The sequence below is a fragment of the Microcaecilia unicolor genome, chromosome 3 (assembly GCF_901765095.1).
Source record: "Microcaecilia unicolor chromosome 3, aMicUni1.1, whole genome shotgun sequence".
Classification (NCBI taxonomy): Eukaryota; Metazoa; Chordata; class Amphibia; order Gymnophiona; family Siphonopidae; genus Microcaecilia; species Microcaecilia unicolor.
The window spans coordinates 529,325,594-529,345,612 of NC_044033.1; the positions used below are offsets into that span (position 1 = coordinate 529,325,594).

The 20,019-nt window shown below is 46.1% G+C and overlaps 2 protein-coding genes across 2 annotated transcripts in view; one reads left to right on the forward strand and one right to left on the reverse strand.

Annotated features, from left to right (window-relative positions):
• Window positions 1-20,019, reverse strand: part of WASF1 (WASP family member 1) — a 576,737-nt gene that overhangs the window by 325,993 nt on the left and 230,725 nt on the right. The window lies entirely within an intron of this gene.
• The window catches only part of LOC115467331 (pre-mRNA-processing factor 17), a 122,045-nt gene that overhangs the window by 56,722 nt on the left and 45,304 nt on the right, over window positions 1-20,019 (forward strand). The window contains exons 3-4 of the mRNA XM_030199201.1: window positions 9,925-10,054; window positions 18,840-18,923. Of these exons, the coding sequence (XP_030055061.1) occupies window positions 9,925-10,054; window positions 18,840-18,923 (214 nt within the window). The remainder of the gene's footprint in view (window positions 1-9,924; window positions 10,055-18,839; window positions 18,924-20,019) is intronic.

The following is a 20,019-nucleotide window of genomic DNA, read 5'->3' on the forward strand; positions in this document are numbered from 1 at the left end:
GCAGATTGACCTAACAGTTTTTGCAGGGGTTTGTTTATTTAATTATTCATGTTTAAACCTCTAATTTTGGTGATCTTTTGTGAGTGGTTTGTAATTTTAACAGCTTGGATGTTTGTCATGTAATTGTGTTGGTGGATGTATTAATGAAATCAAATCTTAGTGTTTATAATTAAGCGGGAAAAAAATTGCTTATGATCCTGCTAGACTATTCCAGATGAGTGGGTTATACTCCGCAAGTAGCAGATGAAGTCAGAGAAGACCGAGTTTTCAACCTTATGGTATTGTGATCACAGGTTTAAGGAGTGGTGCATCTCTGGAACTTGGCAGTTTTCTCTGGTGGTGGAATGATCTTTCTCCTTAGGCTTGGCTTCCTGGGGTACAGTTTATGATCTGTGCCTCCCCCCCTCCCAGGTCGATCAGCCTGCAGCCCCTTGTCCTGATGGAGTGTGTGGCTGGTTGCCCAGGGCTCTGTTTTATGCCGTACCACGATTCTGGTGTCCTGTTTCACAATTTATTATATTTTCCTGTTTAGATGCTACTTCCAACCTATCCAGTACCCGCCCCAAAAGCATTTAATATGTATTTAACTTTATTTCATTTATTCTAGGGCTATAACTCCCGACTACACATGTTATAATGTCTTTGTTAAAATACATTTTCTTGCCTTTTGTTGAAATCGGTGTTTCCTTTCACTGGCTTGTTGGCTGGAAAAATAGTTCGTTTTTCTCTCTATTTTTACTATCACTTCTATAGTAATTTTCAGGGGCTTTTCCCTGGGACATACTATACTTTTCTTATATACCAGTGTCACGCTATAACTATTGGGTTTGATATCGATGCCTGGGGCTTACATCCATCGAAGGTGACCCTTCAATGGATGACGGTATCGCAAATTATTAGATTTTAAGCAGAACCCCATTCTATTTTCGGAATGGCCTGCATTCACTGAATTGGACTATTGCCCATATAGAAGTTACCGGTACAGATGCGCGCTGGGGATATACAGAGACGTCTAAAATCCTTTAGTTGCAAATTCTAGACAGGTTGACTGGGGCCCTATATTTTTGTTTTCTTCTAGACGAATATTTAAGCATCTATTGGGGGTTAGTGACAAAATGGCGAGTGTATTCCCATATATGGCGAGTGTATTCCCATATTTCTAACCGGCGAAAACCAATTAGATCGCTGCCCTTTAATTTTAGAGAACTTATTTTCGCTGTTCGCTAAAATCTTTTTTTGGAGTTTTTGCTTCCCCCACTTTTGGGGTTTTCAATATGGCGAGTGTTATCCCATATCAAATTCATGGCGAGTGTTATCCCATATCAAATTCATGGCGAGTGTTATCCCATATCAAATTCATGGCGAGTGTTATCCCATGTGCGATCCAAGGCGAGTGTTATCCCATGGTCAATTTCTATAGAAGCATACTCTGGAGGGCAGTATTTTTAGAGTAGGATATATATAGTAAGTGACACAACTGACTCTTGCACTATTCTCATGTTCATGGCTATCATTTCTTTGTTAATATAACCTGCGGCAAAAGCATTGAGCTTTCCGCCAATTAGTAATTTCTGTTCTAGGTTCCGCCACTGGGACGCTCTTGAAGACGCGTGAGTATAAAGGTGTTTTCTATACGCATGATGCATGTTTTCCTTTGAATGATCTTCCTTTGCACGTTTTTATATATATATATTTATAGAGGTACCTATTATAATTCTTTGAACTAGGATCCAACTTGAGATTTAATTTGCCATTTTACACTGCACACCTCCACCTATGTGGATTGCTTTCCCCTTATTCCTAATTCCATTATGTCCACTCAGTCCTCCACTAGCCCCCTGGAAAGAGTTCTCAACTTTTTCCCCACTGATAAAAAAGAACTTTCCCGTTTATGTCAGACCTGGCATACCGTTTGGTCCGCCAAAGACCCGGGACTGGAATGGCCAACAAAGGGCTCATTTGATCAGGGCAAGCTCCAAGCCTTGGTCTGCTATAATGAATCCAACAAAACAGGAAAATCTAGGGAGAAGCATTTAGCTGCTATTAATAAATTTATACTTATTGCACAACACCAGCATGACAGAGCCCTAACGAAGTCTGATTGCGATCAAGCCCCTTACCAAGAGGCAATAACACCTACTGCCCCACCACCTTATGATGCTGCAGGTACTACCAAGCTTCTACCATGTGCAGTGGGATATACACCAATACCCCCAGGATATTGTGATAAACCTCAGCTACAAATTTCTCAGGGATCTCAGACACAAATCCCCTTATCTCAGGCATCTCAGACAGTGATACCCTCGCTGCCTGCGGTATCTCCTGCTCCTATAAGATTTGACCCACCTACTACCGTACACATTGCCGGTGTAGTTGATCTATCTCTTCCCTCATCACAAAAAGACCCAATTCCAATATCTCAGGGGTCAGTACAAACCCAGACGCCCTTAACCCCTTCAACAATCCCAGTGGCCACGACCACTGCCCAATTACCCACTGTTACCTCTACTCCAACGATGCAAGCAACAACCCAGACGCTAACCCCACCACCACCTCATGTATATCGTTCTATTGGAGGCTATGAGATTGAGATACCCCCACCCATTATTGAGCAATATCCTTGTGTCCCGAACCCATCGGTTCCGGTCACCGTCCAGCACCCTGCCATCAATCAAATTGATGTGGCTGCCCAGACCTCCATTTATCCTGGGCTAGGATCAGGATTGACCTCACACATGACCACCCAAACTTCTACCTACCCATATATGGGGCACACAACTCAGACATCACCTCCACCACTACATTTGGACTCTTCTGTCCAAACTGGTCCCTTGCCTGCTGAATCCCTACAGTCTATTCTGTCCCAATTACGACAGATGGGTTTCATTCCATGTAGTCCTGCCACACAGACACGGACTATTTGTCAGGAACTCTATGATCGGGGTTTCATTAAAACTCCCCCAGCTCCGAAAGACTCTTCCATACCCACTCTAGAACCTGAGTGTTCTATTCCTCCTGGATGGGATCAATTGGGTGCACGCCCCAAGGGCAAAATTCCCCAATTAGCAGAGGATCTGGCTCTTCTCCGCCGTCCTCTCATACTTCCAGCCAAACCAGGTACCGGGGGTCTACCAAAAGTAATATCTTCTCCATTAGAAGAAGCCTGGGAAGTACTAAAACAACAACTTCCAAGTAAATCTGATTTGCAGGATATTCGAAACGAACCTCCCCCAGTACTAAGTTTCTCCTCCTCGAGGGAAGGAGATTCTTCTCACCTTGACCTACCCAAGCCCTTTCCCCTTGACACGCCAGTCCCTTCAGGTGCAGGCCGTCTGCCGTCACCCGGCCTCACCTTAGCCACTATAGGAGATGATCTCGTATACGTTTCAGAAGGACTTCGTTCCCTACGTAAGTCCATGTCAGCACTCCCTGACACTAGTGCATCCGCTACACCAAAATCCGAAATACCCCAGATACCCCAACAGCATGATGTTATTTCTTATCATACTAGACAGCGTCACCCTCACAGTTATCTTACTGATGAGGGATCTAGCCGCTGCCTTGCAGTCATTAACAGTCCCCGTCACCCTACAGGTCTGAATATCAGTGCAGAACCTATCTTATCTAGTCTGCCTAGCACACCTGCCCAATATGTGGCATTACATGAGAACTCATGGCATTATGTTCAACCATGGGTTGATGACCTTGCAGGATGGTCTGAGGCGCTCCAGCCCCAGTCCGCCCTCTTCCCGCGTGAAGGATCCTTACGGTCTGACAAGCTTTCACTTGTAAGAGATCTTATTTATGACCACCCCGACCCCCATTGGGATCAGAAAACAACCCTCTATCTAATCCAAGGTCTTCAGGTTTGGAAAAAGTATGCGAATCAGTTTCCCCCAACCGCCTCGATTGATCTCCTTAAATCAGTGAAACTTTTTCCCCTGCTGAATAAAATGTCAGGAGGTGTCCCTCATACGGAATACACCCCACTTTCAGCTGTTGAATTAAATAGCCTCATACTACAGCTCCCGGATATTGCACAGGGAGGTAACCGATGGTTGAAGAAATTACAGGACATTACTCTGGGGACTACTCTATCAGTTGGCGATATGAAAGCGCTCCTGGGCAGAACCCCACACGCTAGTGTCACTGACATATTCACTCAATCGGGATATGCAAAGTTTGTAACAGATACCCAGTATGACGGCAACCCTTTGACAGAAATTCAGACCAAAGTATTTCAGGAAATCCGGACCATGTATCCGACCCTTAAAGACTTTTCAGTTATCACTTCCCAAAGATGGGAAATGGATTCAGAACCTATTGAGGCTTATTTACTGAGACTCCAAGACCTATATAAAGAAGAGACAGAGGAAAAATTCGACTCTGATAATGCCCTCCCAGTATTTTACCATTTACTTAAGGGTACCTTACCTACAGAGATTAGAAATAAGCTGGAAAACACAGTGGGTCTCCAATTAGAAAATGGCCTAAATTCGTGAACATATCCTACATCATTGTAGGAGGCTTATTAAAAGCAAACAAGATGAAGAGCAAAATCGCAAAACAATACGTACTAATCTAGACGTATTGCAGACTGAAGACCTTAAAGATAAAAAAACCTCTAAGAACTCTGACCCTAATAGCAATACTCCTGAGACCTCTCCCCCTGTTATTGTTATGTATGCTGATCAACGCTATGACAATAACGGCCGAAATCAAGGCCCACGGCCCTACCACCCAGACCGTAGAACTGATTACCCAGAAGAACGGGGTCGACGCTCTCGACCCCAGCGAGGTCCCCCAAGGGGCCCTCTTGGGGATACTAGGCGACAACGAGACTATCGTTCCCGGCCTAGCCCTGATCGCTATCCTGATGTGCTCTGTTATCGCTGCCAACAATACGGTCATTATGCTGCTGAATGTCTTCAGACACAGCCATATAGATTTAGAAAACCGCAGGTCCGTCAAAATCCCCCAGAATGCCAGTCATTCCCTTTGTGGAACCCGGATCAACGCCGTCCGCAGTGACCACTGATCTAGGGATCAATATTACCCACCCCATAATGACTAGGCGTTACCCCGAACCCGATTTGATTTTGTTGCTCTCAGTTACTTATACTACTCAGCTCCTCATTTAGTAGCCTGAAACCATTTCTCTGTATATGTATTGGTGTGATGTTTCTATTTCTATTACAGGTGACATGTTTTTATTTTATATTTCTCCTGGTTTAATTTCAAGTGTATATTTATGGTACCATACAGATGACCTAACTGAGTCAGCAAGTTATTTAGTTTCTATGCATACCTTCCCTGGGGAGTCCTTATCAACTGCAGGGATGAGCGATCCCCAGAGGATATTCATTTATGTCTATTTTTATATATATACCTGAACTGACTTATTTATGCCATTTTACTTTATACGAGATCCCTTTTAAATAAAAGCTGTATATTGCTCATTGTTAAAATGTTTTCTGCTTTAACTGTTGCGCTGTATAAATTGATGTGACATTCACTTCTTTAATTTTTTTTTTATTAATATAAAGCCTTCATTTTTGAAATCTCTCTATGATATATGTGACATCTGAAAGCTTTTCATTATTTCCTTGTCTAAGAAAGAAGAAATATTTAATAACCATTATCTGTTATATGAAATAAATACCTTTAGTCCCCCGTGGGAAAGAGTCAGAAAGAGGTCTATAAGATGGGGGATTAAAACAGCTCTGTCCATCCATTCTTTGGCAACGCAATACCATAGGGTCCCCATTTGGGTGGAATTAGAGGCCCCTCAGGAGAAGTGAGAAGTGTATACCTGCTGCTGCTCCCCCAACTCCCCCCTGCCCCCCCCCCCCCCCCCCCAAGTTCCTAAAATCATTTTATTTGGTTTTCTGGTTTTTGATAGTTTTTCAGGGAAGTTGATTCTGTGCTGGCCAGTTTGGGAAGGGGGTAAGTGCTAGGTGGGAGAGGATTTGTCTTGGCTTCTTGTAGTGAACAGGAATGTCAGGGCCACAGTGATAGAGCTTCAGCTCCTGTGAGTGCCACAGGTGTTGAAAGCACTTTTCCTTTTGCCACCGTCACTGGTATCCTCATCTGAGGAGGCAAACGCAGTGAAGTTATGTTGGACCCATGGCTGTGCTCAATCTGGAAAATCTTTCACTGGTGGGATTGGTGGCCTTTTTAGTTCTGGTTATGTGTCTCTAGCTGAGCCAAGATGGCAGTGTGACCCCAAGGTTACAAGCTGATGAGACAGGGAGGATGAGAGTGTTATCCACAGAAATAGAGAATGGGGGAAGAGAAGAGGTTGGTTTAGGAGGAAAGATAGGAAGCTCAGTCTTGGTCATGTTTAGTTTCAGATGGCGGTGAGACATCCAGGCTGCAATGTCAGACAGGCAGGCTAATACTTTGGCCTGGATTCCTGCTGAGATTTCTGGTTGTCATCAGTGTAAAGATGATACTGAAAACCATGGGATGAGATCAGAGCACCAAGGGAAGAAATGTCTGTGTTTTGGAAGGGCAGTGAGGGTTCCGAGCAGGGGCGTAGCTACATGGGGTCACGGGGGCCTGGGCCCCTATAGATTTGGCACTGGACTCGCCCTGCCGATGACCCTCTCGACACCCCCCCTCCCGCCGCCATCCCGCCGTCGCCTACCTTTGCTGGCGGAGGACCCCAACCCCCGCCAGCCGAGGTCCTCTTCTTCCTGCGTTCTGTTTCTGAGTCTGACGTCCGGCACCTTGTACATGCGGGACATCAGACTCACAGAAACAGAACGAAGCCTTGCAGATTGCAAGGCTTCGTTCTGTTTCTGTTCTGTTTCTGAGTCTGACGTCCTGCCAGACTCAGAAACAGAACGAAGGAAGAAGAGGACCTTGGCTGGCAGGGGTTGGGGTCCTCCGCCAGCAAAGGACGGCGGGGGAGGGTTGGCGGTGGGAGGGAGGGTCGAGAGGGTCGTCGGCAAGGGTGGGGGGGGGGTCAAAGTTGGTGGGGGTGGCAGTGGCACTGGGGGGGGGGGGGCTAAAAATGTGCCCCCTCACCTTGGGCTCTGGACCTCCCTCCCGCCGAAGTCTGGCTACGCCCCTGGTCCCGAGTAGGCAGTTAGACTTCCTGCCAACGCTGTAGGCTTTGGACAGTAGGTTGATCTGTAAGCTGGGACTCTAAGGTTCCCTCCCCGCCCCCCCCCAAAATCACTAACTGCCAGGCAAAGAGCCCACAGGCTCACCAGACTTAAACACTGCCATCATGATACACTGCTCAGAATTATTCAGTTGGTAGATCGGTGTGGTAATTCTCTAAGGCTGTCCCCCTGTTCTCTCTGTAAGGAAGGCACTAAGATAGCAGATGAGTAGAAAAAGCCCAATTTCACCCATCAGTCTTCCCAGTTAATTCTGTGTACGTTGCAGGGATTTGTCCCGGGTATCAGCCAGTGTTCCTTTACTTAGCATCCAGTGCAGATAAGCAGTGCAGCCACCCTCAGAACAGGTGCTGGTAACTTGTTAATTCTGCTCTGGTGGCACTTTCACTCCTGTATTCTGACTGCGCCTTCCTGGAAACTGGCTCCCTCAGTTTGAGCTCATTGATGGCTCTTTCTAGGATCCCTCAGGGAGCGAGCAGTTCATTTCCTCTGTCTTCAGCTTCCTTTGGGTGAGATTATCCAGGCACTTAAGATGAAATATGTTTTATGCTGATGATATACAGTTATAGCTTCTTCGGGGCCAGAAACTAGCAGATTGCATAATAAGTTTAGATCAAAGAGACTCGGAGAATGATAAAATTAAAACTGACAAAATCTGTGCAGAATCTCAGAAGCTGTATCATTTTTCGATAGGTGAGCAGAAATCAGCTTCAGGAGCTGTCCATCTGTAATCCCTGTTTCCCGATTACTCTCATAACATAGAATATGATGGCAGATAAACCATATGGCCAAACCATTGTGCATATCCATACAGTCTGCTAATCTCCCCTATCGCTTCCCCTCCCTTAGAGATCCTGTGTACGTGTCCCAGGCTTCATCTCCACTACCTCCACCAGGAGGCTGTTCCAAGCATTCACCACCCTTTCCATGAAGAGCTATTTCCTCAGGTTACTTCTGAGTCTGTCCCCTTTCACCTTCATCCTATGCCCCTTCAATTGAAAGAGACTCGTGTCCTGTGAATTTATGCCACATAAGTATTTAAATGTCTCATATCTCCCCTCTCCTGCCTTTCTTCCAAACTATACATATTGAGATCTTTGTCTGTCCCCATATATTTTATGATAAAGGTTATGGACTATTTTAGTAGCCACCCTCTGCACCGCCTCCATCCTATTTGTATCTCCAGAATTGTACGCAGTATTCTGAATGAGGTCCCACCAGAGTCTTATACAGAGGCATCAAAGGCGGTAGAACGAGAGGACATGAAATGAGATTGAAGGGGGGCAGACTCAGAAAAGATGTCAGGAAGTATTTTTTCACGGAGAGGGTGGTGGATGCTTGGAATGCCCTCCCGCGGGAGGTGGTGGCGATGAAAACAGTAACGGAATTCAAACATGCGTGGGATGTGCATAAAGGAATCCTGTGCAGAAGGAATGGATCCTCAGAAGCTTAGCTACAATTGGGTGGCAGAGCAGGTGGGGGGAAGAGGGGTTGGTGGTTGGGAGGCGAGGATAGGGGAGGGCAGACTTTTATACGGTCTGTGCCAGAGCCGGTGATGGAAGGCGGGACAGGTGGTTGGGAGGCAGGAAAAACTGCTGGGCAGACTTATACGGTCTGTGCCCTGAGAAAGACAGGTACAAATCAAGGTAAGGTATACACATGAGTTTATCTTGGGCAGACTGGATGGACCGTGCAGGTCTTTTTCTGCCGTCATCATCTACTATCATCACCTCCTTTTTCCTACTGGCCATTCCTCTCTCCCTAAGCACCCAAGCATCCTTCTAGCTTTCACCGTCATCTTTTCTACCTGTTTTGCCACTGTAAAAGCATCTGATCTGATCAGCCCCAAGTCTCTTCTTTCATGCACCCAAGTACTTTATCCCCAAGCTCTCGCTGTAATGCATTTAAATGTACGTATGCATTTGTTCAGTTTCATCAGACGTTTTCAATTAGCCCATATGTGTAGACTGCATAATAATGAAATCTAAAACATTAATTTAAGTACATTATACGAAACGTAGTAAAAACACACAGCTTTCCAGCCTGAAATATCCCGTGTTATAATTATGAGCAGAACACAGACCTTAATCAGTATTCAGGCTGATTCTGTAGCTTTGGCTTTTGTTTGCATGTTCATTTTTAAATGAGGCTTTTTGATCTTTTCACTTTTGACAAATACTTATCTTTGTTTTTAAAATGAGTTTATTTCTGAATATTTTCTCTTTTAGTACTTGAATTATATTGTAAAGTCATCGTGTGTTACTGGAAATTCAAATAAAAAGATGTGGGCATATTCCAATTGTGTATAAAACTCCAAATTTGGTTCTGCTTGAGTCAGGGAGTTGGCTATGATTAATGCATTCAATACAGATGAGGATCCCCTGTGTGAGAAAAACTTTGTTTGTTTTACAGTTCAAAGTGAATGTTTCTGTTTGTTTCCGCAGTGTGTTACAGACATTCTTATGCATTTGCTTGATAATCTGCAAATTGCAAGTTGCATTTTTTAATGCTTTCTTATCTGCATGTGAAGTATGTAACCTATTCTCATAATCTTGAATAAAAAGTATTACAGAAATGAATTCAGTAAAAGTTTGAGCCTGAATACCTTATGAAGTGGCTAGAATACCTTGAAGGGTAGCATGCCGTCTTTCTTTCCTTCCTTCCTTCCTTAGCTCAGGAAGTCGGCAGATGAGTCCGTTTGGCAAAGGGCCTCAGCCTGGAACAGATCTCTTGCTATGTAGTAGAAAAGCTCCTTTTCCCATTTATCTCACAATGTTCTTACATGTTGTTTCAGTTTGGGCCAGTGAATCCTTTCCGAACGCAGCAGATGGCAGCTCCTAGGAACATGCTGTCAGGATATGCTGAGCCCACTCACATCAACGACTTCATGTTTGAGCAGCAGAGACGAACCTTCGCCACCTACGGTGAGACTCTTCCTGTACTGTCAGAGCTTGGCCCGGTGCCACGTCTTGGCCTAATTGCATCTCTGGAACTTTAAGCTACACCTTGATAGCTCTTCTCAAGCTTGCAAGTAATTCTCCCGTTACTGAAGGGGCCTATGAGCAGCCCCGTTTGCACACCTTTCATCTCCAGCAGCATTTTACCCTCCGTGTTCAGTGAAATGAAGTGAACGTAGCATGTGATGTTCTTTGGACTTCCACAATATTTCCAAACCCAAAGTGGATACCAAACCCTTATTTAAACTACTTCAGAAGTAGTTGTGAAGTAGCTTAAATAAGGGTTTGCTATCAGTCATATTATCCACTTTGGGTTTGGAGGTTTTGACTTTTATATACGTGGGCATTGAGTCTACTTCCATAATATTTCCCAGAACCTCTGGAAGCAACCACAAATTCATCCCATGCAGGACTAGATTTATACATGTCAGCCTGATGTCAGTGTGAGGCACTATTCTGGGCATGGCTGCTTTCAGGGGCTCAGGGAGTTAATGCCAGGCAGACTTTTGCAGTCTGTTCCCTGAAAATGGGAAGGACAAATCAAGGTCAAGTATGCATATGTAGTATCACATCATACCTTGTGCTATGAGTGTATGTTGTGGGGGCAACTGGATGGACCGTATGGGTCTTTATCTGCCGACATCCTACTTTGATTTGATAGTCTCTGCTTGCATAATGGTGGGTGAAGTACTACTACTACTACTACTATTTAGCATTTCTATAGCGCTACAAGGCATACGCAGCGCTGCACAAACATAGAAGAAAGACAGTCCCTGCTCAAAGAGCTTACAATCTAATAGACAAAAAATAAATAAAGTAAGCAAATCAAATCAATTAATGTGAACGGGAAGGAAGAGAGGAGGGTAGGTGGAGGCGAGTGGTTACAAGTGGTTACGAGTCAAAAGCAATGTTAAAGAGGTGGGCTTTCAGTCTAGATTTAAAGGTGGCCAAGGATGGGGCAAGACGTAGGGGCTCAGGATGTTTATTCCAAGCGTAGGGTGCAGCGAGACAGAAGGTGCGAAGTCTGGAGTTGGCAGTAGTGGAGAAGGGAACAGATAAGAAGGATTTATCCATGGAGTGGAGTGCACGGGAAGGGGTGTAGGGAAGGACGAGTGTGGAGAGATACTGGGGAGCAGCAGAGTGAGTACATTTATAGGTTAGTAGAAGAAGTTTGAACAGGATGCGAAAACGGATAGGGAGCCAGTGAAAGGTCTTGAGGAGAGGGGTAGTATGAGTAAAGCGACCCTGGCGGAAGATGAGACGGGCAGCAGAGTTTTGAACCGACTGGAGAGGGGAGAGGTGACTAAGTGGGAGGCCAGCAAGAAGCAGATTGCAGTAGTCTAAACGAGAGGTGACAAGGGTGTGGATGAGGGTTTTGGTAGAGTGCTCGGAAAGAAAGGGGCGGATTTTACGGATGTTGTAAAGAAAGAAACGACAGGTCTTGGCGGTCTGCTGGATATGAGCAGAGAAGGAGAGAGAAGAGTCAAAGATGACCCCAAGGTTTCGAGCTGAGGAGACACGGAGAATGAGAGAGCCATCAACAGAAATAGAAAACGGGGGGGAGCGGGGAGGTGGGTTTGGGGGGGAAAATGAGAAGCTCGGTTTTGGTCATATTTAATTTCAGGTGGCGTTGAGACATCCAGACAGCAATGTCAGACAAGCACGCTGAAACTTTGGTTTGGATGCAAGGTGAGATATCAGGGGTCGAAAGGTAGATTTGGGAGTCATCAGCATAGAGATGGTAGGAAAAGCCATGGGATGAGATTAATGAACCAAGGGAAGAAGTGTAGATAGAAAAGAGGAGGGGACCAAGAACAGAATCCTGAGGTACGCCGACAGGCAGAGGGATAGAAGTAGAAGAGGATCCACCAGAGTGAACACTAAAGGTGCGGAACGAGAGATGCTGCCAGCTTGTCACATGGTTCGTGGGGTACTGTCTGCCTGCTTGCAGGATTGTGTACAGGGTACTGAAGGTGGAAGTACTGGTTGAATTATTGCACTTGGGGCCTTGTCTGTGTTTCCTCGGTTCCAAAACTGGAAACTCCCCCCCCCCCCCCCCCCCCCCCCCCCCCCCCTTCATGGATTTCTTCATGCCAGCTTAGTAAGTGAAAATTCTCTTCGGCCATTGTCCTGTCTTTGTTCAAGCCTGTCTGGAAGAAACACGATAATAGCTGTCACTGGTGCATGCTGAGCTCAATGCACCACTGTGTTCAGTTTGGCTGTGTGTTTGGCTTGGAAGTTTCCTTCTCCTTTGGACTTCCAGGCCTTGGAGTGAGGAACGTTAGAGAGCTGCATTGGACTGGGGATTGCGGGATTCCCTTGGGGATGGAAGAAATTGCCGCAGGATTCCGCAGGAGTGCAATCAAAGTCTCTGGTGATGCCAGAATGAAGCGTGGAATGCACTGAGTGAGGCTTGGAAGACTCATTGCTTGAATAATGAATACAATTAAAAAAAAACCAGCAAGAGGCTGTTGGGGCTGGGAGGAGACGGAGAGCTGCAATTGAGTAATTGTGTCAAGTCCTGTGGTATGGGAGGAGATGGAGGTGATTAATTGCAGGGATGGGTGAGGGTGGAGTGATCTTAGTGGATACGGGTGGGTATGGGTTAGATTCCAGTGGGGATGGGCAGGGATAGGTGAAATTTCTGTCCCTCTGCAGTTCTCTAATTTTCTTATTCCCTCCCAGCTAATAACAATTGCTTGATTTTGTTGGCTTCCTTTTTAAGGTTAGTGCAAGGTGGTTTACAGGGACAATAGCTCCTTTCCCAAAAGCACAAGGTGTGCTTATATATAAAAAATTAAAAAACAGTAAGGAGAACCCTCTTAAGAGTAGTTTTTTACCTTAGGGTTAGCACTCGGCTTGGGTGAGCTATAACTCTGAGAATTTCTCCAGATATTCATCTTATAATTTTAGTGCTTTTTTTTCATTTCTACATGTATTATTTTCAGTTGATTTGGATTGTAGAATTCCTTATGTGCCCTCCATGATATTTTGTACTTAGTACCCTGGTTTGTAGTTCTTATTTTTAGATGACACATCAGGGGGGAATCACACTCCAGTACCTGAGAAATAAGAAAAGCAGAGTGGGATTAACCTCACCCTCTCTTGTTGGGTGGATTACGTGTACTATTTGAAGAACATTGGAAAGTTCCCTGTGATACTTCCTAGGGTTTCACTTGAGACCTATCATCTGCTTTGCTGCTGTTAGCTATCCCGTGTATTTATCATATCGACTGAGGTGGTTTCGTGTGTAGCAGTTACCATTTTTCTCCTTGTCTATTCTTGAGAAGATGGGAGAATTACTTTCTGCTAAATTCAGATTTCTTTTATTTATGAAGTTACCTGCAATTAAAGCAAAAAAGTGGACCAGTGAGCATGTTGCAGTGGACAGAAACATAGTTCCATTATATTCCTGCATACTTAATGACAGATCCACCGTCTCAAATAGTTGAATTTCTTGCACAAATTCAGAATTATTTATTCAATGAAGGGACACTTTCCATCTACTATGGGTGGTATCATTTTAACTCCTCTTAGAAAGAAGGCCACACTGGGTTCAAGTCTAGCAGCAAACTATAGACCTGGATTGTTCCGTGGATTGTTAAGCTGGCCGAGTCATATGTATCTGAATTATTGCCAGGTTGTCTAATGAGATTTGATTGTTCGTCCTATTGGCTATTGTTTCTGAGATAAAAATCTTTATTTGCCTATGGTAAATCAGCTATTTTATTACAATTTGACTTGATACAGTCTATTATGATGTATAAATTGAGTTCATTGAGAATCTCTGGTAAAGTTTTGTCTTGGATAGGAGAATTTCTTTCACATCATTACTATAGAGTTAAAATTGCTGATCAGATTTCTACCAGCAGGACTCCACTTTGTGGAGTACCTCAGGGCAGTGGCGTACCAAGGGGGGGGGGGGGCGGTGGGGGAGGTCTGCCCCGGGTGCACGCCGCTGGGGGGGGGGGGGGTGCCGCGCGCCGGTCAGCGTCGTTGGTTTCCACGCTCCCTCTGCCCCGGAACAGGTGCACCCGGGGGGGGGGGGGGGTCCCTTCACCGGGGGAGGGGGTCACGCTGCATGGGGGGGGGGGGCGCATCGGCGATCCGCCCCGGGTGTCAGCGCCCCTCGGAACGCCACTGCCTCAGGGATCGCCATTTTCACCCATATTATTTAATATACATATGACATCTTTCTACGTTCATTTTTCTGCTTTTGGGGCTAAACTCTTTTCATATGCTTATGATATGTTCCTGTTGATACCTGTTCGTGGCTTAATACAATTGCCCTTGCATTAGGAAGTTAGAAATGTTATCTTCTTCACATGGTTTTAAACTCAATAAGGATAAAACCAAGTTGCTCTGGTTTGATCTGGTTTGCGGATGTTCTTTATGATCTTTTGAGGGCTTCGGTGAAGGAGGTTTCCCTAGTGGTCACTGCGTGTCGCTGGCTGTGGTTGCGACATTGGGCTGCAGACGTGTCCTCTAAGTCACAGCTGGCAAGGCTTCCTTTTAGGGGAAAGCTTTTGTTTGGGACAGACCTAGAACAGATTGTGAAGGACCTCGGTGACTCTAAGGGCCAGCGCCTCCCGGAGGACAGGTCCAAATTTGTGCGACCGGTGGGACCTAGACCTAAGTTTAGGGATACACGTTGTTACCGTCCAGGTCGTGGGGCCTCTTTTCAGAGAGCAGGGTCTTCTCAGAGACCTCAGCCCTTTCGAGGTGACAGGCGGGCCTTCCTTTCCTGTAACAGAAACCAGCCTGCAGCCAGGTCTGCCCAATGATGGGGCCCTGGTCCATCTCCAGCCGGTTATTGGGGGCAGGCTGTCCCTATTCCTGGTGGAGTGGACCAGGGTAACATCCGACAGATGGGTCTTGGAGGTTATCAGAGACAGCTACAAGTTGGAATTGGCTCGTCCGATAGTAGACTCATTTCTGTAATCTCCTTGCAAATCTCCCGCCAAGGTGCCTGCAGTTCGTCACACTCTCCTCAACTTACAACGACTGGGAGCCATCCAGCCTGTACCCCCAACAGAAAGAGGGTGCGGTCAATACTCCATTTATTTTGTGGTGCCAAAAAAGGGCGGTTCTTGGAGACCCATCCTAGATCTCCTTACGGGTTCGGCATTTCCGCATGGAAACCCGCCGCTCGGTGATCGCAGAGGTAGAGCCAGGGGAGTTTTTGCTATCTCTCTATCTCAAAGAGGCCTATTTACACATTCCAATTTGGCCTCCTGTCACGCTTCGCACGACACACTGGGTCTGTGAGCACTTGGGCCACTGCCGAGGAGCGGCAGACAAATCACCCAAACAGGAGGCAAGGCAGACCACAGATAGACAGGTGCAGGCTGGACTGGAGCAGCTGGACTGGAACAGAAGCACTAAGCAGCAGCAGGAGAATAGTCCATGAATCAAGCAGAGTCTTACCGGCAGGCAGCAAGCAACAGGGAAACCAGGAACCAAACAGGGACTTGGGCAGCCAGAAAACTGTAGAATAGACCAGGAAACACGCAGGGTCTTGGCAGGCAGCAAACTGTAGAATAGTCCAGGAACACAAGCAGGGTCAAAAACAGGCAAAGCAAGCATTCAGGGCAGGAACCGCAACAGACCAACAAGGACAAGAACACAACTGAAGACCTTTGTTGCCAAGGCAAAGCCTGAAAGTTCCCAGGGGCTTAATAAAGGCAACATACAAGGGAGTTCACCAGGTAAGGGTGCTGCTAATTTCCAAAAATCCCAAGACAGTCTGGAAGGTTGGAAGATCCGGACCGGAATACCTTCTGGAACGTGGGAAACAGCAAGCAGTCAGTCCATAGCAGACACCAGGTCTAGCCACCAGGTAGCGAGATGAATGAGAGCATGAAACATGGGCAGAATCGTAACACCTCCCCACAGGTGTTTTCTTCGCTTTGCAGTGCTCGGTCGTCATTTTCAATTCAAAGGAATGCCCTTAGGCCTAGCCACAGCACCTTGGACTTTTTCCAAGGTCCTTGTCGTAGTGGCGGCCTGTCTCAGAAAGGAGGCGATTCAAGTTCATCCTTATCTAGACGACTGGCTTGTGCGGGCATCTTCTTTCGAGGAGATACGACGGGCAACCGACAGAGTGGTCGGGTTACTTCCCAAAGTGCAGCTTTACGCCCTCTCAGACACTGGAATACTTGGGAGTGTGCTTCGATACCTGAACGGGGATATTTTCTCTTTCTTCAGCTTGAGCACAGCGGTTGCAGGGTCATTTGTGAGCTCTGTTACAAACTTCGAACCCGCGGGCTTGGGACTATGTACAAGTTCTGGGTTCCATGGCCTCCACCTTGGACGTCGTAAAGTGGGCCAGAGCTCACATGCGCCCCTTGCAGTGGCACCTTCTGAGCCGTTGGCCTCCAACAGACGGCCCAGGGCATTTGGACCTCGTCAGAGGTGTCTTGGTCCATCAACCGCTTGGAGTTGCGGGTGATTTGTCTGGCCCTTCGGGAGTTTCTGTCTCTTCTCTGTGGTTGCCCAGTTCGAGTTCTTTCAGACAATGTGACGGCGGTCGCCTATGTGAACCGTCAGGGGGGCACAAGGAGTGCACCACTAGCGCGCAAGGCGGCCCTGATCTGCCGTTGGGCAGAGACTCATCTCTGTCTCTTGACGGCGGCTCATATAGCGGGGTCACAGAATGTGCAAGCAGACTTTCTCAGTCACCACCAGTTGGAGCCGGGGGAGTGGACACTCTCCCCTCTGGCCTTCGATCAGATAGCTGCCAGTTGGGGGATGCCGGTGATGGATTTAATGGCCAACGCATTCAATGCGAAGATTCCCCATTTCTTCAGCAGGGGAAGAGAGCTGGGCTCGGAAGGCATTGATGCTCTTCTACAACCTTGGCCCAGGGGCCTGCTCTATGCCTTTCCCCCATGGCCTGTGGTGGGCAGGTTACTGACTCGCATTGCCAGTCATCCCGGTCGAGTGATCCTGGTCGACCCGGATTGGCCCAGCCATCACTGGTACGCGGATATGGTCAGGCTCCTGTTAGATCGTCCTCTTCGGCTCCAGGCGCAGGACGGTCTCTTGCTGCAGGGACCAGTCATGATGGAGGATCCCTCCCCCTTTGGTCTTACGGCCTGGCCCTTGAAAGGGCGAAGTTGAGAAGGAAAGGATATCCGGACTCGGTTATCGCTACGGTGGCTCGGAAAAGATCCACCTCGATAGCTTTTGCTAGGGTGTGGCGTACCTTCAAATCGTGGTGTGCGAGTTTGGGATTGTCAGCAGCTTCGGTATCAGTTATCTTCGCGTTTCTTCAGGAGGGTGTACAGAAATCACTCTCGTTTTCTCTTAAGGTGCAGGTGGCAGCTCTGGCATGCTTTAGAGGCCAGCTTCAGGGGGCGTCGATCGCCTCCCACCCAGATGTGGTTCATTTTTTGAGGGGCGTAAATCGGTTGCGTCCTCCGCACGTGCCAGTTCTGCCATCCTGGAACCTTAATCTAGTTCTCAAAGCGCTTCAGTGTCCTCCTTTCGAACCCTTATCGGGCATTACGGTTAAGGATCTTACCTTGAAGGCAGTTTTCCTAGTAGCCCTTACTTCGGTTTGGAGAATTTCAGAGTTGCAAGCTCTTTCTTGCAGAGTCCCCTTCCTGTGTTTTACGAAGGCGGGGGTATCGGACAGTTCCTTTATTTTTGCCCAAGGTGGTTTCTCTCTATCTCCACCTGCTGGTAGAGGGACACAACCCACAAGTCTCTGGATTGATCTGTTGGGACTAATGGAAAGAAAATGATCAGGTAAGAATTAATTTTTCCTTGTATGTGAGACAGTGGAGGGTGAAGTGAGTTGCCAAAGATCACAAGTCTTAGCACTCCTGTACTTTTTTGTAGCTTTTAAAATGAAGTTTTACATTGTTTGGCAGCATTTACATGTATACTGTCCCGAAAAGCCAAAACCCAGTAACTGTGAAGTCCAAAAAGCTAAATCCCCATGGTGTAATTCTTGACCTAAATGAATAGAGTACTACAGTTTATCGTTTATCGTTTATCAAGAGATGCTGTGCTTTGGACTTTTGCTGCAGGCTTGAAAATGCATCCAAACGTTAAATGGCTTCCATATGAAATACACAGTCACTACAGGACCTCGGGCGAGTTAGCTTAGTTTTGACAAAATCCTCTAGAATATAGAAATATAGAATGCCCCAATCTATCCACCCTATCAGATTAACTGTTCACTTGTCCTCTAGATTGACTTGTCTCTAGATTGTTCTCTTGTCTTTTAGATTGTAAGCTCTTTGAGCAGGGACTGTCCTTCTATGTTTAAATTGTACAGCGCTGCGTAACCCTAGTAGCGCTTTAGAAATGTTAGTAGTTAATTAGTTAATATTGTTCTTGCACGTATAATTGCTGGCTTCTATATGTGGACATAAGAAAAATCAATCCTGCCATGTGGAATTGCTTGCGAATTCTATGTGGTAGATGCCGAATGATGCCACTCTTGTTTTGCACTTGTTGGTTCTTGAAATCGCTGCTCTGGCTGTACGTGAAGCTAAATGCACATGTGTTTTCTGGCGTCTTTTTTTGTATTTTACAAGAGGTTCCATGTTAGGCTTCTGGACGTCCCCATTTCTACCTCGGTCCTCTGCAAAATGGGGCCTCGCATATTTCATCTTAAAAGGGCAGCTGTGTGTAAATTTTAGAAATGCTTTGGTGATATCACTGAAGAGCTTGGTATCTTTATGGAAGCCATGTGATTTGAGTGTTTAGGATTCACACACCATTTTTCCGTTGTCTTTAGGTTATGCCTTGGATCCATCCTTAGACAGCCAACAAACTGTGAACAAATACATCGGTTCTGTAGAAGACGCTGAAAAGAATCAAGGTAGGATTAACCTATAAATAATTCAATCTTGTTTAAAACCATATATTACATATTGTGTTGACGTTGTGAGTAGTATAATATGCCATACTTTGTATTGTTATTTAAATATTTTTACTGTTGTAATTGTCTGTTGCTCATGTTTGATTTATTCTTACTGTAAACCGCCTTGAGTGAATTCCTTCAAAAAGGTGGTAAATAAATCCTAATAAATAAAATATATGAATAAAACATGCAATTAATAATTGTTCAATGAGCTATTAAAATCATTCATAATTTTTGTATTAAAGTTATTAATTTTTGTATTAAGAACATAAGAAAAGCCATACTGGGTCAGACCAGTGGTCCATCTAGCCCAGTATCTTGCGTATAGTTGGAGAAATGACCTGCTTTTCAATCTGTCAGTATATTCAGTGAGAGCTGACATTGGTAGTGGTCACCAGGCTCAGCTCACGTTTCAGTGTTGTGATAAACCAAGGACAGATAACTGGGACCACAGCTCTCAATGGAGACAGTCTACACCTCCTGGAAAGGTACAGAAGCAGAGGATGGATATTAAAATCCAACTATGAACAGCCATGAGAACCACCCTCAACCAAACATACGGCTCTATGATACAACCAGATCTTTCAACGCAAGACTATCCAGTGCTGAACTGGTTCGGAACTCAAACATTCTTCCGTGCCCTGTATTTACAAAATTCAATTTTCAAGTTGATGTCTTCTTAATGTTAATGTTCAGACTCAGGATTATAGCTATTAAATGCAATGGAGCCAGGTGTCATCCCCCCCCCCCCCCCCCCCCCACAAAGACAATCTTCTTGAAGCAGCAATACAGAATCTTCAGATGTACGATTGAGCTCATTATAGCACAAGGACATAAAAACATAAGAGCAGGGCCGCTGAGAGACTGGGCCGGGCCCGCCCCCTGGGCCCTGCCACCACTGCCACCCCCCCAGGTTGTCGTTGCCCCCCCCCCCCCAGGGGGGCCCGGCGCCACAGTCCCACCCGCAGGATGTCAGACGCACAGAAGCCCTGCAGAGTACAGCGAAGATCAGCTGAGAGGAGCACGTCTGTGTGGGCTGCGCACGCCGGAGTCA